The sequence below is a fragment of the Mchenga conophoros genome, linkage group LG3 (genome assembly GCF_057382185.1).
Source record: "Mchenga conophoros isolate Kocher_MC1m ecotype Shallow Benthic linkage group LG3, M_conophoros_male_GT1.1, whole genome shotgun sequence".
In the NCBI taxonomy this organism is placed as follows: Eukaryota; Metazoa; Chordata; class Actinopteri; order Cichliformes; family Cichlidae; genus Mchenga; species Mchenga conophoros.
Genome location: NC_140528.1, coordinates 58958789 through 58981861, shown reverse-complemented (window position 1 = coordinate 58981861; position 23073 = coordinate 58958789). Strand labels below are relative to the sequence as shown.

At 41.8% G+C, this 23073-nt stretch overlaps 2 protein-coding genes across 8 annotated transcripts in view; both read left to right on the top strand.

Moving 5' to 3' along the window:
* The window catches only part of LOC146579755 (phosphatidylinositol-binding clathrin assembly protein), a 115110-nt gene extending 108197 nt beyond the window's left edge, over positions 1–6913 (top strand). For all 7 annotated transcript variants that reach the window (XM_085264716.1, XM_085264708.1, XM_085264726.1 and 4 more), the window contains one exon: positions 468–6913. In XM_085264716.1, the coding sequence (XP_085120842.1) occupies positions 468–482 (15 nt within the window). In that variant the 3' untranslated portion in view covers positions 483–6913. The remainder of the gene's footprint in view (positions 1–467) is intronic.
* Positions 6914–10515: 3602 nt separating this feature from the next.
* LOC146579754 (cysteine and histidine-rich domain-containing protein 1) lies at positions 10516–23073 on the top strand. The gene is made up of 11 exons (XM_085264674.1): positions 10516–10802; positions 11340–11389; positions 11472–11528; positions 12579–12733; positions 13025–13128; positions 14802–14854; positions 17760–17830; positions 18316–18418; positions 18886–19005; positions 20121–20183; positions 20630–23073. The coding sequence occupies exons 1-11, from the start codon at positions 10739–10741 to the stop codon at positions 21062–21064; spliced, it is 1275 nt and encodes a 424-aa protein (XP_085120800.1). The 5' UTR covers positions 10516–10738; the 3' UTR covers positions 21065–23073.

Here is a 23073-nt window from a genome sequence, read left to right as displayed (position 1 = left end):
TTTGTTTTTCCCCTGATTCCTTAAAGAAAATCCTCCCAACCTGTGACACAGATGTGTCGTCTTGAGTCACCCACAGAAAACCTGAGAGTGGCAGACTGGTTGAAAACAAAACCAGCAGTACATAATAACATTTGGCACACAAAGTCATCTCAAAAGCAACAAATGCATAGAAGACAGGGTAAAGAATGATCACCAGGTCAACTGTGTTTTCATCTGATAGCTTTTAAGAGGGCCGGGGAAGTTCAATTATTCAGCAATTTTTAGAAATGCTGGTATTTTTCATAGAAGTTTGTTTGTATTGTTTTTTTATCTCGTTTTATCTTGCCATTTTTCCTCACCCTCAGTTTTTTTTGTGTAATTTCCCATTGAGAAATTCTTTACTGCGGTCAGAGCAGAGTGTCAGAGGGCTTCTCTGTGATCAAAACAAACCGTTTCTCCTATCATGTTCTCTCTCTTTGTCTGTTTAGATGCAGTTTATGTAATCCAGTCAGGAGGGGAAGCAGAGTGCCAAAAGCAACATACATACAAACAAACAAACAAACAGCATAAACAAACACAAGAGGATGATGATGAGATGGACGGAAGGATGATTTGCTCAAGCTGAAACGACAGACTGACACAAGATAACCGGGCTGACACCAAAAGTCAAGTTGGAAAGAGGAAGAGAAGATGACGAAAAGGATGGACTGAGCGATGGCAGGGGTTCGATGGGGAAGATGTTATCCTGGCTGGTCGTTGTCTGAAACAACTCTTTGCACCTGTGTGTGTGTGTGTGTGTAGCTTCTCTCTGTTTATTGTCTGATTTGTGTTCCTATCGATGGAGTGATGTTTCAGGAGAGGGAATAAGGACGAGAGAGAACGACGGGGAGGAGGGAAGAGGGGATTCAGGAAATCCTACCTCTAGTTTTCAGTCAGGCTAAATGTGTCTGACTGCTGTGAGAGTCTCTGCTGCAGAATTAGCTTTATTTCATACTGGTGCTATTTTGTCCTCTGTGGGTCACTGCTCGCCTGCAACGGCAACTTTGGAGCACTTACGAGAAGACAAGTGTTTGTTTTATTGTGTGTGTGTGTGTGTGTGTGTGTGTGTGTGTGCGTGCGTGTGCGTGCGTGTGTGCTCAGCAGTTGTTTCAGACAATACCTTTGCCACGGACCTCCTCTCCATCCCCACCCTCGCTCCCTGTCTGCGTCCACAACCGTCCACTTAGCAAGAGATTTAGTGGCAAATCCTCTTCGGTGTGTTTCCTGTAATTTTCCGCTTTGTTGGGATATATTTGTATTTTTCTGTCAGTTTTTCTTCGCCAACTTCTCCTGAATGTTATCGGGGCTTGTACAGCGATTTGTTGAAGCATTTGTTAATAGTAATTGAGCGTTTGTTGTTAAGGGTTTTGAGCTAAAGTCTTTGTTACTCATACAGCATTGTTTTTCTCCACGTAATGCTACAGATACACACAGAAAGATGGGAGCTAGCAGGCACAGCATGCTAGCACTGTATGAAATTATGTTTTAAGGCCTAGTCACACCAGAAAGTGACACAGCAAAACTAAGCTAATAGCAGTTAGATAGTAATTTGGTAGTTTGGGATTTTTTTTGTTATCCTTTGTTTTTCTAGTGGGTAGTTTATTTTTTCTAAAAATTATTATAGAAATTTAGTTGAATAAATTAAATACATTGATTAAAGAGATCTGTTAGACAGTAAACTAAAGGTTTACTGAAAATACAGCTGTAGTATTTTGAAGTTTTCACTCTGAGAAACGGTAAGGAAAGGAATTGTGCACGTAGCTAATAAGTTACAACAGCATGAGGTTGGCCTATGTTAAACTTATCCAGAGCTGCACCATTAGCAATTTTCCTTAAGTCACTAAGCAGTGCTGTTTTCAAACGAAAACTCCCATTACGACATACAAAAATAAAAGATCATCCAGGGCATCAGGAGACTGGACGCTTGTTTCTACCACAGACAAAATGTAACAACTGCCCAAAAGAGACTAAATTCTGGGCTATCTCAAAATTTTGAATTGCGTATATTGTAGTTTCGAGATGCATTACTCAAAATGTTGAGTTATTAAGACAAATTTTAATCATCGTCGCTGTTTGCAACATCCTTGAATTTTGAAGGACAACTTTGAAGAAATTATATCCGTGGTTTGTTGACTTTGGAATAAAGGTGCAGCTGCTGTGATGGGCCAATGGAGAGGAGCAGTCTTACACCTGAGTTTGACTTTTACAAGTTAGACCCTGAAGTCAAAGATGCTCCAAAAAAATGGCTCAAAGTTATTTATTGACTCTCAAACTTGTTGTTGAGCTCAATAAAGGGTAGTCCAAAATGTAGAACTTTAAGGGCATCGGAACGAAGGAGGCCGGACTTCCTTCAGGTTTTTGAAAGGGTTAGCGCTAAGTTTAGTTATTCCATAAATGTTAGACAGCAGTACAGGAATAAATGCTCTAACAGGCTTCAGAAGAACCACCCTTCTCCCCCAAATACATCCTGGTGGCAACAGTTTTCTATCAAAGATCACAACAGTTAAACTTGATTTTAAAAAATTAGCAGACATTTGCTGTGTCAAACGTTGGTGTGACGAGACCTCCAACTGTACATTGTGTTCAACTTGGTGGTCAGTTTAGGAATAGGTAAAGTGTATTTTTGTTTAATCTCTCACTGTTAATTAGCATTGTTAGCCTGTGGTTTGTTGACTTTCTGCCTCAGTTGGATCTATCTGTGTGTATCTGTTTTTCCTGTCTTCTTCATCAGCTCATCAACCAGTCTTTAAGGATTTGAGCTTTGTTTCATTAGGTACAACTTCTTGGCAGATCCACAGTATGTGCCAGTGATCGATGACAGCGGCACAGAGTGAGTTAAATGTTACTGAATCAAGTTGAATTCACTTTTAATTGCACTGAATCAAAGTGAGTGGCTGTAAGTGCGACACTGAACCTGTGGCGTCTCCCTCGCTCAGTGGTTCCAAGAATCTGTGGGGATCAAATTTGACTCTTCAGCTCAGCCAAAGCATCCATCCCCATGAGTTTGACTGTGGGTGTATTTATGCATAACGACTTCTCGTGTCCACGTGTATCCTTACACATTTATGTGTACGTATTTTCTTTTCTTCATCGAGGGCTATTTCTGAGGGTCAAATTTAAAGCCAGACTTGATCCGATATGTTTAACACAAAATGGGCTTGATTTGTTTTTATAAAGTCAAATTTTGTTGCAAAAATGCACATGCAAAAATGTTGCACTCAAGTGGCTATCCTGCCGTAGCAGAGCTGTTGTTTTGGGGGGTTTTGTTTCTTTCCGGTATGAAAAAGTTGAGGAAGATTTGAAGTGTGTAGAAGTAGTTTAGGGTTTTACAACATAATAGGTTTGTCAAATCTACCAGCCACTTTGGCGGGAGACTCAAGGTTACTCTCCTGCCATTCTAACAATGAACTTGAAGCTTTTTTAGTACCATTCCCGATCTCAGTCCAGCATCTCCATCCCAGCCATCAGTGGTTGTCCAGTATCAAACTCATCGCCCACTCTGCTGTGAAGTCTCTACAATCTCGCTTCAGCCTGTCTGGTCCAGTTGGTCTTTCTCTAGGATGCTTCTTTAGCCTGTTTGTCACTGTTGGTATGTGTAGATATGTGTAAGTAAAAAAATAGCTATAATAACCAGTTTCTGTCTAGATTGTCCACTCATCCCTGTCGCTGTTGGATAGATGCTGCTTCTAGAAGCTTCCTGTTGCAGTCTTGTGTTAGCTTAGCCTCTCTTCATAGTATCCCCTGAAACCTGTGGAAGACCTCCCACAGCAGGTTTTCCCACCCCGTCCTCTTCTCCGCCAGTAACTGTAGCTCTATTATCTCTCTTGATGTCTCAGTCTTTTAGCAGTAGATTAAACCTCTCACCGGCTCTCAGGCTTTGTAGTTCTCGAGCTTTTCCTTAACATCTCTGCAGTGTTTGGTAGGTGAGGTCCTCATCTTTTTTTCCCCTCCATCTCCAATCATATTTGCCAGTCATGATGTCAGCAGCCTACAGAGTGTCTCCGGTTGGACCTCGACGGCGAATCACACGACGCTTGAATATCCAGGTGTTTTGTTACAAGTGGGCGAGCTGAAATGGTGCTTTTCTAGAACTAGTGAAGTATGTAGTCCAAGAAGTGTTGGAACTTAGATGTCAGCTGTGACTGGGAGGTTTGTCAGTCAACCAGCTGTTGTTCAGGGGCACTTAGGAAAATTATGGAAAGTAGTGAGTCCACTGATCACTGGGACAGTTGATCGAGATATTGGCTCTCTTCCCTGTTAGTTTTATTATAGCTCTGCGGAGAGGCACCGAAATGTCTTTGCAAACCTACGCAGAGAAGGATGTCATTCGTACCCAGTGGTTGAGCACACCTCTTAAATCTCAACGACGTAGTAACTGCCACAAGTGATCTTCGAGCAGAACACAGGAAACTTAATCTGTTTGGTTTTGTTTTTTTTATTGGTTTTTTACGCCAGTGAATTCCTCGTTTCTGTCTTGGATTTCGTCGTTTGTTCGTGCTTGCCCACTGCGTGTAAATCTGTTTTCGAGATGTGGCATATTGGCCTTTTTGCACAACAGTCAAAGAAAAACGTGCTTATGTTTGCCGGCTTGCAGGCTGGAGAGACGTACCTCAAGCTTATCTACGGCTTCTAACAAATACGACTATGCAGAATCTTTAGGTCTTTGCTGCCGTAAGCTTTCTGGTTTCAACTTGTAGTACAAGTTCTGTTTTCCAATCTCCTTTGAGCTTTGGTTGCGCGCAGGTCTGTAGAGAACAACAGCAGGATTCATCCAGATATCTTGGCTGCACTCTAAGCCTGCGAACAGTAGCAGCTGGACCTGGAGTTCTTAAATAGTCGATAAATTCTGTGATTGGATGTTCCTGATGCTCCCTGTGTCCTAAATATGGACTCTTTGGATCTTCTCCATCTTCAAAACTTCCCCTCCTCTGGGCCACCTGTGTTTTTGAGTCCCAGCTTTAAAAAGAAAACTATTTTGTTAATGGATGTGTCCTTTTTTTGGCACCAATATGAGACCGTTTTTATATTCTAGGACAGCTGCCTTACTGTCTCTAATCTTGTGTGATAAATTGACACTTCACAAATAAAAGCTGCTTGATTTGCGTGGCACTGATCCAGGATCAGGTCATCATAGCCCTGGATGATAAAGTAATAAATCACATGAGGTCTAACTGCAGATCTGATGATTGATAACAAGTTTGTAATAGTCTCATTAGGCTTTGAAATGAAGAAGGGTAAAATGAGAGCCAGGACGTGGAGGTGAAATCAGGTTAACTGTTTGCTTTAATGTAATCTTTGCAGTCTTTGCGTTTCTTTTGTTATTTTTGTTCTACTTTCTCTGAGTGGAACCTACTGCTGCCAGTTGGGATCAGGTTATTCGACTGGTTTTAAAATGTTCCGATGTCGAAAGATTGAGTGGGTTCAGAAAAAATGGCCGCGGTGGTTTTTCCGTTGCTGGCTCGCCACCTTTAGCGTCAGTGCAACTTGCCAATAGTTTTTACGGCTTTATCACATAAGGTGTGGCCAAGCATGCGGGCCTTATTCAGTGCTTCACCTTCCCTCAAATTCAGACTCTTTCTCACATTTACAGCTGAGACTTTCCCGCCTCGACCGCTGTTTTCTGCTGTTAGCCTGCTGGGATCAGTCCTGGGGAACCTCGTGGCCACGTTGCAAAGTTTCTTTCAACTTTAAAAAAAGAAAAAAAAGCTGCTGCCGCCTGTCTGCATTGTTGTAGCATGAATCTAAGTGGAGGAGGATACATGGATAAACCTTGATGTCATATTAAAACGTCTGCTGAGGTGTTGAGCGAGCGGACTCCTCTCTGGCGAGCCATCTCTCTTTTTCTCGGGGAGTGCATGGTTGTGTTGTTGGTGTTTCTTCCCCCCCCCCACACACACACACACACACACCCTTGCAAAGGATTTTTTAAGAAAGCATGATATGACAGTCGCAGCGGTGGTGCTCATGATAAATTCCCTCCTGTTGTTGTTGTCGTTGCTGCTTTAAACGGCCCCGACAGCGCGAAGGGGCGGATGGATTATCTGAGCGCAAGGGCAGGTTCATCGCTTTGTCTGGACTGACAGATGTTTGGCCGCTGTAACCACCCGGTTGAACTTGTCCCAGAGATCTCACATTAGTTGCTTGGTTTGCGGCGTCCCCTGTGGGTCGCAGCAGAGTCAACCCCCCTGCCGCCATCCCCCCAAGAAAAGGAAGACGAGCAAAAAGAGAGAGGCTGTTCGATGGTAAATCCCCCCATTTTTGTGTCGGTGAGTCGGTGTGTCGAGTCGATGATCTCTTGTGCACGTTCTGTTTTTTCTACATCTGTTTTTTGGTAAGAACCCTCGGATTGCTGCCTCACTATACTGTATATAGAGAAATGCACACCTTCACACTCACAACACAGCTTAAAGACATACTCATAATCTGCATTATTTTCATTTACTCTGTATTTTTCTGAACTTGAAAGATATTAGCGTTCTTACAGCAGTATATAGGTATGATTGCTACTCGGTGGGGGCAGGCTGAACAGACAGACGATGCAGAAATCTTTGGAGGGCTGCAGACCTGCCCCGTACTTCAGGATCAGCCATGAGTTTCACAATGATGCCAAATGTTTTTCGGAGCAGAGTACAGCTTTTAATCTCTGATTCCTCTTCTGTCTCCTCCCCCCCCCCCCATCTCTTTCTTTGTACATGTTTTCTATTTATTTAAAGCAGAAATATATGGATTGTATCAAGCATGGAAAGGCAAACAGATGTTACAGTTGACAAAAACACAAAAAAAATCACAGGCTTTTATTTTACAGCAGTATATTTGTTTATTCTAGGGACTTGTTTTCTCTCTCTCTATTTTTTTTTTTTTTTTGAAAGAAATAAAAAGTCATTTTCATTCCTAAGCGAGTGTTTTTGTGATCTTTTAACTCAAACAGTCGAAAAGTCTATAAACTCTGAAAATATTCACCATTCAAGGTCTCCGAGTGTCAAACGGCTCAGCTTCTGATTTTTAATTGCGCCACCCCGAGGGCTTGAGAATGTGTTTTCTTAATTGCGCAACTTTTTTTTCTTTTTTTTAAGTGAGATTTTTAAACAGTCCACTAAATATTTCAGCAGTTTTTCTACCAGCAGCGATCTTCTTAAATTTGATCGAGACTGGCAGATTCGGCGGTCGCTTTTTGAGCGTGTTTATTTGAAGAAAATGGACTGTTTGTCGTTAATCAAAGGCACACATTAAAATCTTACATCTGCCTCCAGCTGCAGGCTTGAACCGTCAACATTCGTTGCTGATGCAGGAGAGTTACTGTGCACTCACCACATCTAAGGGCTTTAAATCAGGGGATGTGGATATAAGATCAGATCCTGTCACATTAAATGTATTATCCAAATTAACTGCGAATAATTTTTTGGCACAGATGCAGCGCAAAATATGCTACACGTCACTGATAAAATGTACATTTTCTGTACTGTGTAAAAGTCCTGAGCCAGCCCTCATTTGCACGCTTGAGTTGTGTGCACAGAAAACATGCACAACTCAAGAGATGAAGCAGTGTTTTGTCTGCACATGACACGACTTGGCAAATAACACATTTGTTAAAAGCACCCTGTCATAAGAATGCATCATTTGTCCCAATTTCTTCAGTTAAATCTATAAAAATGTCAAAGACAGCACAGTCTGACACACATAAAACAGTATTTCTGCACCAACAAAGTGATTTCCAAACAGCTGTTAGCTGCATGGTGTGCAGGTGGCTGTGAAGAATACTTAAAAGTACCATCAGATTTTGATCGACCATAAAAATTTCCACTATCTGGAAATCATTTGATTGCCTTTATTTTTCAGCATGACAATGATCCCAAAGACACTGGCAGTGCAGTAAAAACACAAAGTGGAACACTATCAGTCATGGATTGGCCTCCCCAGTGCCCGGACCTCATCATTACTGCAGCGGTTTGGGATCATCTTGAAGAGATAAGGGGGGGAAACAGACAAACTTTGTGAACATGTGGTTATTATTCCTCCACCGGGTCAGGTTTACTCCAAAAGTGAGTAAATTACAGCAGAAATAAACATGCTTACAGTGTCTGTAGTTATGCACAGGTTAAAACGTGTAACATTTAAACTGAATTAAGTCTTAAACTTATACATGATTAAACTGCATTCCTGCTGCTAACAGTCACTCAATCATGTTTTTTGCCCTTTTCATGTGTTTGTGGTCAGTATGGCCTGCTGTCTGGATAACTTTACCAGCACCCTGTGCAGAAAACCCAGTGTTTCCCTTCAAGTATGAGATGGGTAAAAAAACACAGCCTATAAACGCTGGGGGACGTCAGAGTGGGTTTATTAAGTGTCAGTAAATGAACTGTTAGTTTGAGCCACATGATCACCTTTAAAAGATGTTTATCCTCTTCTTTGTTCTACACCGCTGAATCCTGCTAACCAGCCACAATGCAGTTAAACCTTCTGTTTTCAGCCTGCAGCATCCTCGCGTCACTGCGTATCTGCAATGCATTCGTTTAAACTCTTCCCTTTAGTTCACATTGCCTCCTCAGCATTCTTTTATTATGTACCCAACTCCTCTGAGAAAACATTTACCACACCGTATAAATGTCATTTACGACAATAAACGCCTTCATTATTCTGGTAAATCTACGTTTATGCTTAAAGCTCACTGAAAAGATGCAAACAAACTTGAGTAAAGCCTCAAAAGATCCCCACACCGTGGGAAACCTCCAGCCTCTGCTCCTCTCCAGTTCCTATAGTTGTTGTTTTTTTTGTTTACATCTGATTACAGTCTATACCTCTAATCTCTTCTTGTTGCTACACGTTAGCGTGAAACGCCTCTGATTTGCTCCGCCATTGTCTGCCATGATATCAACGCTCCCACAGCGAGGGATTTGGCAACGTGTTCCCACCTCCCGACTCCCGCTGAGCCCTGAATAATGAAAGCGTTTGTACACATTTGTTCCACAATCACATCGAGGGCTGCTCGCTGATGCTGCCGCTGATACACTGGGTCATATTTCAGGGTTTTTTGTTTTTTCTTATTCCTGATTCTTTGTAGGAAATAAATCACTTAAAAAGTCCTGTGCCTGACAAACAGCAGTGTTTTGTCTCGAGTGAATAATTTATTGTCGCCTGGAGTCGCTAGCAGTTTCTCAGTGTGCCCGGGATGAAAGATATTTTAGGAGCAAACTACAAAAGGCCGGCATATAAATAAATGCCTTTCTGCACCGTGTTAGCCTGAGCTGAATTAACTGTCCTGTCAGGGAGATGTGAGAGCAGGCTGTGCTGCCACACGGATGCAGTTAGGTCCATAAGTATCAGGACAGTTTGTTGTAGTCGGGATGTGATTGAAGTGCCGACTTTAATTAAAGTCATTGTACAAACAAACTCATTTTAAACACAAGGATTGTTTTTAATAGTTGGATGAAAATCTTTTGCAATCAATCACAGCCCGAACTCTAAAACTCGGGAACATCGACAGATGCTGCATTTCCTCCACTGAGATGATCTAACAGACCTTTAACTGCTGGTTGGTTGTGGGTCTCTCCGCCTGTGGTTAGTAACTAAAAAGCTGCTCTGTTGGTTGGAGAGCAGGTGACTGATTTGGAGTAGTTTTCTTTCTTTATCTTGAGAAACTCATGAGTTGCTTGAGTGAGGTGTGCAGAGACTTCATCCCTGCTGCTTCTGTCAGCAGTCACATCGTCACTGAGTACTCAAGACCTGCTTTTACTGGCTCGCATATGTGCCAATGCCATAACAACACCTCCACCATGTTTGACGGGTGATGTGGCGCACTGGAAACAAGTTTGTTTCATCTGTCTGGACTTCCTGTTCCTGAGTGTAACCAGTGGTTTGCACTTTGTTGTAAATCCTCTGCACTTCCATTCATGATGGCATCTCTTGATATCTTTAGCACGTTAAAAAAAAAAAACCCAGTTTCAAAATGTTATACGAATGAAAGCCCACTATAAGTTCGCCTAAATCGCTGTGCTTTGGTCTTGTAGTCTTGTGGAGGTACAAATATACACAAAAGAAGTGGCATGGTGCTGGGACACACTGGGATTAAGTATTCCCTTCCTATGGCTTCGTGTCACATGAGTTTAGGGGTCCCTGAACTAGGCGGGCTCCAAAGTGTTGTGGACAATCTTCCCTGAAGACCAGTTATTAACTCAGTGTCACATGTGGAACACAATCACCTTAAAAGCGCTGAGGAAGTTTCAGCACAGGGTGGAATTAAAATGTCTGTCAGCGTCTCGAGCACTGGTTTGCCGTCTCTGCAGTGGATCCAGCGCACAGAGTGACAGGAAATCCAGGAGTTGTCAGTCCTATTGTGGCTGCTGCCGGGCCGCGGCAGGCCTGTTTGTGACAGCCGACACTCACCGGGAGGAATGTCAGCCCCCACCCCCAGATAAGTTTTGACAGCTGTAAATTGCGAGAGGGGCGTGGGGGTAGGAGGGAGGTGAGCTGCTATTTTTATCTTTCATTCAGCCAGGCCTGAACCAGAGAGAGACGGAGACCCCCCTCTCTATCTCTCACTTCTCCACAAGGCGACGAGTCCTTCTGGATCTCTCCTTTCTGCCTGGCTGGAGAAACTTCTGGAGACCCGACCGAGGCATTAAGACCTGGAGACACGGCCGGTGTGAAGGAACATATCTAAACGCAAGCGAACGAGTGCAGACTGTACAGTGAAGAAGAAGACATCGCAGTCCACGAGGCCAACATGGCTCTGCTGTGCTACAACAAAGGCTGTGGGCAGAAGTTTGACCCCGACAAGAACAAGGATGGTAAGATCCTCCTGCATGTGTCTGCTCCTTTACTTTAAACCTGCGACTCTGAGTCATCCTGTTATCAAAGACCTGGAGCTGAAGTGGAAGAAAACTGGGTGTGAGATGACACTTGTAGGTTGTCCGAAGAAACAGAATTTCCTTCATGATGATGATGACGTCTAAATTTTCAGCCACCTTTAAAAGGAGCTCTGCACTTTTATTTTGAAAGGGAGCACCCATGAATAGTTTTACTTTAATGTAATGTTTTGGGACTCGATTCAAATTCAGATTGTGTGCACTAAACATGAACAGTGTGTGAACCTGTGATCGTGACAGATTGACTGATCACGCGCTGGTTTGCGTGACATCAAGTAGAAGTTGTGTCCGTGTGAGAGAGACGGTCTAGTCTGAGACAGCGTGGCTGAGAGAGACGGCCATCTTCCTTCCTTATAAGGGACACACGGCACCTCCACACTGCAGTGACCCTGTGAGCAGCTGGGGTCTCAGTGAGTGTCTATATGCAGACTCATGTTGTCTTTATCTCCACTCTAAAAGATTCCTGCCTCTTCCACCCGGGAGCCCCCGTCTTCCACGATGCACTGAAGGTAAACTCTCCTCTTAGAGTCTGACTCGAGTGGGAGAATAAAACTCAACACTAATCACATGTTTGCTTGTTTGTGTCTCCAGGGCTGGTCCTGCTGTAGGAAAAGGACGACAGACTTCTCTGAGTTTCTCTCCATCAAGGTAATACAAGCTCAGGGTCCACGCTCCAGAAGTGTTTGTCATGGTGAAAGTACCAAAAAAACAGGGAATAAATTAGGAGAAAACATGGAGCTCTTTTGATGAATGTTTAATCAGGTGGCAGCAAAAGCAGTGGAGTGAAACCTAATGAGAGTTAGTGTCGGGCATTTCCAACATTTATTTTAAACCAACTAAAACCCCAGTGTTGTAATGAAGTATGATACTTTTTCAACCATTAAAATGAGCTTAATCATGCAGGACGGAGAGGTTAGCTCTGAATGATGAGTGAAGGCTTAATTAGCGGGAAATCTATGTTTGTTTTATGTTGAAAATTTGCTGCCCAGTTATCAGGATGTTTCATCTTCAGCCCAGGACATGCAGATGGCATTTAAAGATGAAGAGCGTACACAAAGATGTAAAAACCAATATGGGAGGTTGATTTAGCCACTGAAAAAGGTAAATACATAAAATAAATACACAAATAATTCTTCCAGACAGAGCGAAGACTGAACTTTTATTTGCTGGTAATAGTTGCATGTACACAATATATTTAATTGGTCTTTAACGTATGGAAGCTCGTGTCTGCCCCTCAAAGTTTTGCGCTCCGCAAGTTACAATTTCAGGTTATCATCTCAAAATATCGACTTATCTCAAAATTTCAAGTTAGTTTGGTTAATTACCTGAATCTTTTACATTTTTGTGACAGAAACAATCAATGAAAACAAAAACGTGAGTACAAAAATATTGTGTACATTGTTTCAGCTGTTACCAAATACTTACACAGTCTGTATCAGTATCATCAGTTCTGCACTGTAAGAGCAAAAAAGTACATTTTGCATGTTTGATGTTTTTCTGCCAAGATGAGCGAGGTTGGAGTCACTGGTGTGAGCTTAAATGACTTGTATTTAACAAAGCAACAAACCAATAAGAACCGAAAAACTGAAGCTGTCACAGGAGCACGAAAGGTATCATCAGGTATGTGGGATCTGGAATCTCATCCAGAGCTTCGTTACCTGAGCATGACTGAAGTGACCCGTGTGGTTTTGAACGCAGGGCTGTACCCGCGGGCGCCACAGCGACGTGAAACCCCAGGAGCCTCTGAGGCCCGAGGTGTCGTCGGATAAGGGCGAGATTAAACACGCCGAAGGCCGAGAGATAATCTATCAGGGCCCCAAATCTGCAGAGATGCTGCAGAAGGAGAGACCCAGGTGTGTGTTTGAGATCTGCAGTCAGCTCTCATTTATATCAGCATCCACCTTTTTCTGATGCGCGTGTGATCGCTGGAGTTTGTCACGTTGTGTGTTTGTCCCTGTTTGCTTTATCTGTGCAGCGAAGTCATGGGGGGGGGGGGGAGGTCACGGGGGTCACCGTGAGGTTACGGCTGGAATAAATTATTCACTGCGTAACTCTTGTGTGTCAGTCTGCTCATGCTTGTGTATGTGTGTGTTCATTTCTCTGTTGTAACGTGTGTGTGTGTTCATTTCTCTGCGCGTGCACAGTTCAGACGAGCCCATGACCAAACTTCCCCAGAAGGTGTTGGCGTCGCTGGCTCAGGCGCTGGAGAAACTGGACATCAGCAAGAGAGGAGAGAACGAGAAGAAAGGTACACAAACGCTCACCGTTTAAAAGAATCACAACAAACGTTTACTCCAGGCCTCACAGGCCGGTGTCCTGCAGGTTTTAGATGTGTCCTTCATCCAACACAATTGATTTAGGCTACATTACCTCCTCAACATGTCTTGAAGTTCTCCAGAGGCCTGGAATCTGAAGCCTAGACTGTCCCATTTCACAGCCTCGAACTTCCGGCCCTCTAATGTGTAATGTGTGTAATGTGTATGTGTTAGTGCCCATAGGGAAATTACTCCTCTGCAGAGGGAGCAGTGTGTAGGGATGGTACCTTGCTCAGGGGTACCTCAGGGTAGCCGTGCAGTGGATTTGAACCACTGACCTTCCGATCATGCGGCAACAACTCTACCTACTGAGCTAGCGCTGCGTGGGCCGGTCTTTGAAGGGCCCAGCCCACGTAGACAGAAAAGGCCGGGTCCGAGTCACACCGGCCCTTGAGGCCTGGAGTTCCCCACCCCTGGTTTACAGTGTTGTTTCTTCAGGGGTGGTACAGAGAAATGAAACTTTAACTTTTTGAACTCTGATAGAGCAGCTTTGCATGATTCACAGTTCAAAATAATCCCTGTGCTTCCTGCTTTGAGCCAACCTCCTTCACAAACAGAAGGGGTGGGCGGGGCTTCTGAAGCTATGTTAGGGATGTCCGTCCTGACTGATGTGATACAGACCCATAAGCAGTCTGAAGTCTGACCTTTTTTCTGAGCTCAGTACTTAAATGTACACCTCGTTATTGCTGGGTTGCCTTCACAGCTTCTTTAACTCTTCCTGGAACAGATTCGACAAGCTGCTGGAAACTTCTCAGAGACTTTGGTCCATATTAACTTGACAGCAGCAGATAGTTGGCGTGGTCTTCTGCTTCGAGGTTCAGCGTGTTGTGCGTTCAGAGATGCTCTTCTGCATAGTTTGCTTGTGACGAGTGTGGTTATTTGAGTCGACTGATCTTTCTGCTCAGGTGTCAACAAGACATTTTCTCCCTGTGAATTGCTTTTCCCTGGATTTTCTCTTTCACATCATTCTCTCTAAACTCTAGAGATGTTAGTGTGGGAAAAACCTCAAAGTCACTTAAATAAACTTTCTTCAAAACAATCAGCTCTGCATTGAGACTTTTCTGAAATCGGGTGCGTAAATCTTTAAACGAGGCAAAGTAAGCGAGGCGCCGCAGTCAAATCGATATCTGTGAAAGACGAGTCGACGTGTATTGGAAACAGTTTGAAATATTGATGCTACACTAGCAGGTGTTTCTCATTTAGGGAAAAGTAAACTTTTCAGATTCAATTAAAGTCAGAATGAGCCGGTAAGGCGGGTTTATCGTGGATCCAGGAGTGCACGTGTCTCACTCTTACTCCAGATCAGAGTGATACAATGAAAAAATATCAGGAATGCAGTCTCTCACCGCCCTCCACCACCTCAGCAGCAGCTGTGTAAGCTTCACGTCAAATGACAAGTGTAGTTTTTTTCTAAGTATGTGCTGCACACTTCCAGTTTTATCGCACGTTTCTGAAAAAGAGGGGAAAAAATGTCTGCACACTGAGAATAATTTGATCTCAGTACAGCACAAATCAATACATCAAAGCTGCGTGCACTCTCACTGCTCTGTTAGAATAAAACTTGGACTTGTTAGTGTCTTATCTCTGTTTTTGTTTTTTCCAACAGAGAGTCAGGCTGTTATTTGCGGGACCCGCTGCAAAAACGCAGGATGCAAAACAGTGAGTGTCTTTTTGTCATTTGTGTGATTTAATGCCTGAATCTGAGCTTATCAGTCCTTTCAGACTGTGGCACCACGGTTGGGGAATTCTCTCCCACTGTCTCTTCGCTGCACGGACTCCACTGATTCTTTTAAGAAACAGCTGAAGACATTTTTATTTAGAAAAGCATTTGATTAATTTCTTCTTATGCTGTTTTTATAGTTTTATTGTTTTACATTGTTTTATTTACTGTTGTATTGTTTTTATATTTCCATTTCCTGTGTTGTAAAGCACTTTGTGATTTTCATCTGTGAAAAGCGCTATATAAATAAATTTTACTTACTTACTACTTAAAGCTGAGACTTAACAACTTTTAAAAGACTCACACTAAAGTAGTCATCATAATACACACATGTGGCAGCTTTCTTAACCATTTATTACACGACATAGTGGAGCGGCGTTGGAGCTTTGTAATAACTTGACCCGGCCCCCGCAGATGCACCCAGGCAGTAACGCAGCCTCACTGATGCGCTTTCGTTTGAGTTCAGGCCATCAAGCCTCTGCTTCAGCCTCTGTAAAGTTTATTAAGGGCGCCATCTAGTGCACAAAGCAGGCAACAACACATATCAGCTGGTACTAACTGTAGCAGCTCTTTGTTTCCTCAAATGTAGAGAAAACACACAAAAGTAAAGCCTCCAAACAGTTGACTGACTTTTCATATTTACTAGAACTCTATGAAAAATGCTGCTTCCTTATAACTACAGTATGCTACAGGTATCGGGGGCGCTGTTTGCCCAGTGATTGCTTTTTCGTTTTTAATGGACTAGTGAATGCAAGGCTTCTACCTACTTTAATGTTTTCTTTTCTTTTTGCAGCATAAAAATATAAGGATATATGGGATTGCTACTGTACTCCTGAGCACAAAACTATAAATACTCTGCTTGAAAATAATTGTGCGTCAAGACGATGATAAAAGTGCAATAAGACGGAGTCGGTCTGTAATCAGTTATCAGGTTGGCAATTACATGCAACCTGTTTGTGATAATCAGGCAATTAACTGTGATAAATGAGTGAAAATGGCTAATTTGTTGCCATCTGCATACACAGAAATTCATACTTGAATCCAGAGTGTGGACAGAACCTCACAGATCTGAAACACAAATTTGTAAATAGCTGCAGCAGGATGGAGATTTAACTGCCAGATGACATCGGTGCTCGGCAGTCTTGACCGTAAACTGGAATATAACCAGTTGGCAGCCAGCTGAATCCAGTCACCTACTGCAGAAAGACCACTCAGACTGATGGCAACATGCTGGTGATCTGTCTGCATTTATAAATTGGATGGTAGTTATTCGTAAACCTTAACCAGTCTCTCTGAGCGTGATTGCAAGTGTTTGGAGACTGGTTACCTTCCACCACTTGACTTGTGATCAAAAGTGTTTACCCAGGGGTTGAGAGTGCAACATCACTATCAGTCACCAAAGATGGAGGCAGTGAGTGGAGAAACTGAGAATTGAGTGGTGACACACACATCGCTTCTGTGTTTTCACATCATTTTGACCTTTAACCCTCTTAAATACAGTAAAACATCACAGTTCACAAACCACACCAAGCTTTCACGTTCACAGGTGATTTTTTTTTTTAAGTCTTTAGTTTTACTTTCAAATTATTTTTGGATTTTAAACCCATTCAAATTCAAATTTTATTTGTCACGTACACAGTCATACACAGTACGATATGCAGTGAAATGCTTACACAACTGCTCGTGACCTAAAGAAAAAAGAAAAGGCTATGAATGAGAGGAAATAAATATGAAAATTAAAAAGGGTAAATTTAAATAGGAAGGAATAAAATAAAATATATAAATTAAAGTTGAAAATAAAATAACTGTACAACAAAATACACAAATACACAGTATAGAAATATATAAGAATGTATAAGAAATATAAATATATATACACAATAACAGCAGCTGTACAAGTATTAAATGGAAATGAAGAAATATACTGTCCAGTGTTGTGCAATCCACATTTGTAATTCAGTTTGATCACATGATCGAACCTTAATTAATATTTAATAAGTGTTAATTTAAATAAGTCCTGAACTAAAAACTACACTGGTGCCACCTTCGACATAGAAGGCAATGATATAGAAATGATCATGAACTTTAACCTGCTAGGATCAATAAAACGTATGAGCCACATCAAGGCAACGATGAAATCATCGGATAATATCTTAGAAATCTAAGGACAAGAAAAGAAGGCTTACGTACAGTTTGATTTCCTTCATGGTCACCTATAGTTGAACTATAAGAAAACAGCGCAGTCACTAAATCATCAGTATTTTTGAGATGTGGTGAGAAGACTGAGTTTATAAATTTAGGAGGACCAACAGACCAGTCTTGAATGAAATCGAGCCAACAACGTCACTGAAAGGACAGAAATCGAAGCTACTACTCGCCTACTTTGATTGTCATAAGGCAGATGAAGATTTCCTTGTGTACTCATTTTTATTTAGTCACCGTTTTGTTGTTTGTATCACTATACTGTTTTCCTCCAAAAACAAAAAAGGTTGTTGATGAAATGAACTCTGTTCCTGAAGTTCTTCCCATCAAAGGACTGAGGATAGGATTGATGTTTATTTATGAAGGTACTATGATTCACGAACGAACTGATGACCTTAACTTTAATTGCTTTATATTTAACAAACAGTGCTGACATAAAAGGGAGCTATCCTTTCACTTCACCCTTCTTTGCCTTTACAATTAAATATGGCTGAACGCCGCTTATTGGACAGAAAATATGACATCGCCCTGTTAAAAATGGAAGAAAAACTTAATCTTTTATGCCTAAATCTTTAATATTATCAAACGTCCCCATAACTGATCCGATGGTCTTTGCATTGTGTGCTATGTTTCTGTGTTTAGGTCTACCAAGGACCACAGACCAACATGGAGGTCTGCACCCACCATCCTGGAGCTCCCGTCTTCCACGAGGGGTAAGAACAAAAACTCTACCCTGCCACTTGTTTACTGGAGATTTTTTTTCTTTTTTAACAAAAACAAGTCTAATCCACTGTAACAAAACCGTAATTACATTCTTTATTTGCATAGCTCGTATCAAAAACAACAATTAGCTGACTTCTACAAAGGAGGGACGCAAACAAAACAAAACTGAAGGCCGTGCACGCAAAGCAAGAAACATAAACACGTCGAGATAAGAGAGTTAATTAAAGATTGGTAATTAAAGCAAATCTGCAACATTACAAACAGACTTTAAGAGTAAATAAACTGCAAGCGCTGCTTTTAAATCACATTAAGTGTAACGCTGGGCTTTCTACTGCTGGGGAGCTTCCTAACAAAACCTGAATTAGTCTCATTTCATGGGGATCACGTAGGGTTGTTGTTGTCTCCAGGATGACACGGCTTGTTTCTTACAAACTGTGACCATTTCTTTGTATTTTCTTTTTTTGTTGTTGTTTAGGTACAAGTACTGGAGTTGCTGCTGCATCAAGACAACAGACTTCAACGCCTTCCTGGACCAGAAGGGCTGCACCATGGGGAAACACCGCTGGGTCCCAAAGCAGGTACATGCACCACCTGGAGAATGTACTAGAGAAACTGCTGGTGGGACACCGGGGATCGGATCAAAGTTTGCAGAGAAAAAGGAAAACAGATCCCAAGGGCTGACAACAACATCAAAAAAAGCTTTAAAGTGACCTATTTTTGCGTGCACAGTTCACTTGTTCGTCCTTTTGATCACTATAAAACAAAGACTTGAGTGGGAAGATTTATCTGTGAGTGCAGACAAAAAACAAGTCAAACTTCAAGTCAAACAAATCATGTTTACCACAAATTCAAATGTCCTTGAAGAGCGCTAAAGCAATCCAACCACTCAAACCAGGGCAGGAATAAAAAGGTTTCTTTCTTTCATTGGGATGTTTTGATTTAGATTTGATAACTATGATTATCAGCCTTCGAGTCGCTCCTCGGTCTCGCAGCAGTCTGGCTGTGCAGCTCACCGGTGTGTGTGGGTTCACGTGTGTGTTTGCAGGACAAGAAGAAGGTGGCGTGTCGCTATGACTGGCATCAGACTGGCAACAGCGTCGTCGTGACCATTTACGCCAAGAACGCAAACCCAGAGTTTTCCAGCATAGAGGCCAACCGGACGGTGGTGAGTTTAATGAAACAGACAACGCACAGCGTATGTGGTTGGATCTAGTATGACTTTGCAATGAGACAACCTCATTAATAAGCAGCTTATTCTAATAATTTGTGGTTTAATTAACTGTTAACAAATCAGGATTCAGCACAGTAACAGGTGTTAATGAGATTTAGCTCAACTTCCTGTTGAGGTCCAAAAATGAGTCATTTATGACAATCCTGTAACACTTTCTGAGATTGTAGTGATTTTTAAGAGGGTCTATGATGCACATGTAGATAATTTATCAACCACAATAAGATGGCAATGTGTATGTTGTGTATTAGAGTGACTGCATTTATGTAACAGGTTTTACTAAATTACTTTTGTACATCAGCGCTTTAACGTCCGTAGGTCAAAGAGATGCGTCATAGAAAAGTTGCACTCATTAACAGACTGACTCACATTCACTGCAAACTGTCACCAATCTGTCTGCGAGTGAACGCAGCCACCCTCAGAATCACCATGACAACTTGATTGCTGCAACTTCTTGAAGTCCTTCATTGTTAGCAAAAGAAATTTGATTGGTCCTTGTATGCTGCACAGTGGCAGCCTGGTGACTGTATGAGCTCAATCGCCAGTTTCAGGTCATACTGAGCATACATGAAGTTAACTTTGCTAATAATAAATAAAAAAACAAAAATATTAGCAACACCGTAGCAACCAGAGAGCATCGAAAGTCAATGAAACTCAGCGACATGTGGCGACATAGGGTGAAATAACCATTACCGATAAACTTCTCTCAGGCGACCAAAGTGACCACGAAGGGGTTCTCGGGAGAGTAGTGTAAACGTGCATTGACCGACTGTGAGCAAAAAAGCGATGTCCAATAACTGAACTGTTAGATGTGGACAGGGTTGTACTCTACCTTTGATTACGGAAGTCGAAACCATAGAAAAGGACAGACAAGCCAAGCGTCTTCAAGCTTTTTACTAATTTTACTAAGAAGTGCTATTTTAATTTTATACCCAGTAGCCTACTAATAATCATGGTCTAACTCAAGATTTTTTTTCATTAACAGATTTGTATATTTAGCCATTTATGCAATAAGACCTACACCGTTTCTCTGTCTTCTGTCCTCTCTTTAGCTCTCGTGTCAAATCCAGTTTGAGAACAATAAGATTTTCAAGAAAGAGTTCCACCTCTGGGGGGTAAGTATCTGCTGTCTGCTGGGAATCGCCTTTCCCACTTACACTTGGAACATTTGAGCTCATGTTCAAAGATCAGTGAATGGACTGAGGTTTGAGGATGGTGAGCACACAAAGCGCCCGACTCTTGTTTGGCAGGTTTTGCTGGCTGTGGTTGGAAAAAAGTATTTAGGAGAGAAAGAGGTAGATAAAGACTTTGTGTCCGACTAACTACGCTGGATGGACCTTTCCTCAGCAGTGGAGTGCTGTGAACACCTAAACATAATCTGAAGTTTAGAAATAAGTAAATCAGTTGCAACTAGATTTTCTTAAAAATATAACCGTGATCATAATCATTAGCTTATCCCGTGGTTAGTTAGTTATCAGTTCACACGTTTCTGATGAACACATTTAAACTAGATTGCGCTTGAATGTTGTCCATCCAAAGTTTGAATTTCTCTTACCTGCAGGTGATCAACGTAAAGCACAGCTCGGTCAATATGGTCCCATCTAAACTGGAGATAAACCTCCGCAAGGCCGACCAAGTGGCTTGGGGCAAACTGGAGGACCCGAACTACAAACCTGAGCCCGAGCCCGCAGACGACCCGTTCATCGAATCCAACGAGTCGTACCAGCCCGACTGGGACATCGATGATGACGACATCAGTGACTCGGACGAGGAGTGGGCCTATGACACGCCCAAGAATAAAAAGGCAGAGAAGGACGAAAATCAAAAGAAGAACGAGGAGGAGGAGAGGCAGAAGTTAAAGAGGAAGGAGGTGGAGGAGGAGATGAAGACGGCATTGGAGGAGCGGATGAAGGTGGAGGAGGAGAGGAAGAAGCTAGAAGAGCAGAGGAGGCAGGAGGAAGAGGAAGGATATGAAGACATGCCAGAGCTAGAGTGAGAAACGTCAGATTTCTTTGTGGTTTAGAAATAGAAAATCAAAAGAGATTTTTATAACATAGGACATATTTACTTCTGAAATAATAATTACTCACTACAAACCCCAATGAGACGTGTTTAAATGACCACGATATGGAAAACATGATGTAAAGACAAAACTGTACCTTCAATAGAAGAAATTAAGTTTTCTATGTCAGTTTCTACTTTTACATTTGTGGGGGGTGTTGTTTCATTTTGTATGTGTACCGACTGGTAGCATTTCACCACTGTTGGCTACATTCATACAGATAAATAGCTGGATCAATGTTATAAAGACTTGATATCCATCACAAGTCCCCTGGGCTTTAAGCAGAAAGATTAATGATTTTTTTTTCAAAAGCCTGTAATGAATAATTAGCTAATCCACTGGTGCTGTAAATAAAACAGTTTAGGTCAGACTTTAGTTCATGAGTCATACTTAAATTGTATTTCCACACTTTGTTTTCATTACTATAAGCCTATTGTACATCTGTGAGAGCAGCCTACACAGTATTACTCACCGACTGGCTTTACTACAGCCAAACAAAGAACATACAGCATGTGGGCTAATTGTTTAGAGCAAGCGTGGCTAGTAAACAAGGCGAGAAAATATCAGGGGTAGTTTTGTGAGTGAAAATGCCTCCTTGATGCGGGAGTTTGTTGGAGAAGTCCCAGAAGTCGGAGTTACTTCTGTCACCTAAGAGCAGGAAACTGAAACAACATTTCACGCCGGCTTGCTAAAATTGGACAGTATAAGAAAAATGTTGCCTCGTCTGATGAGTCCCCAGTTTTACTACAACAAGAAAGCATCACTCCATCCCGGCTTCTATAAGGCTGCTGTGGTGTTGGTGTACTATTAGAGGATGTTATCTAAACAACACAGTCTTACCTGTGTCTTGTTGTTGACTATGCCGATTCCTTTATGACCAAAACTTCTGGAACTTGTTCCAGCACGGTAACACATCACCTTACAAAGCTACGTTCACTGTTCACTTAGATTGAGATATGGCCTCCATAGATCCAGATCCTAATAAAATGGAGCAGCTTGGGGATGTGGTGAAACGAGAGATTCACGTCCCAGATGTGCAGTGGATAAATCTGCAGAAGCTACGATTAGCTCCCTCCTTTGTGCTGCAGAAGCATGTTATTGTAAGAAAAAGGCTATTAAAAAAATGCTACAGAAATTAAGAATCTGCTCCAAAAACTAAAAGATAATTTTAACTATTCACAGACATCAAAGTGATTTATCAAGTGTAAAAATATACATAGAAAAATCAAAGAGAAAAATCAAGCAATGAGACAGTGCCTAAAAGTTAAGTGGGTAGACAATAGTGAAAATACTATTTAAGTCTTTACCTTTAGTTGTGACCTACTTTGATTAAAGCACGCTGAGGCCTTGACTCTTTTGTCAACCTGGAATAAAAACACTCGAAGGCGCAAGAGCACCACAAATCACACAGTTACTAAATAAAACAACACACAAGATTCACACTTCAATAATTCATTTAATCTCCAGAGGGTTGCACTGACTTTGTCTTTGTTACAAACTGCACATGATAACACAATAAAACACCTCGCAACGTACAAGGTCGTGCAACATCTAGTCTGGCTTCCAGCACTGTCTCAATATATAGGCTGCTCAGAATCAGGGGTGCGTTCACAAATGTCATCTATGGAATACTGTTGCACAAACATGGCAGTGTTTGTAATCTGTGGATTCATTTAAGTTCCTTTGCTAGCATTTTTCTTTTCAGCTTCACGTAACTCCTTGGGAAGAGTTTCAGTTTGCGACATCAGAAAATTAAAAAAAAAAAACAAACCCTATAAAAGAAAAAACAAAACTAGGAGATATTTAATTAAAAGAGCAATAAATAAGCAATTACTTGTCCCAAAATGGCTTCCATATATTATGTTCCCCAACATCTTTGCAGTAATTTTCAGCACAACACAAACCAAATCAAAAACTATACACAAAAATTTCAACCCCCCCCC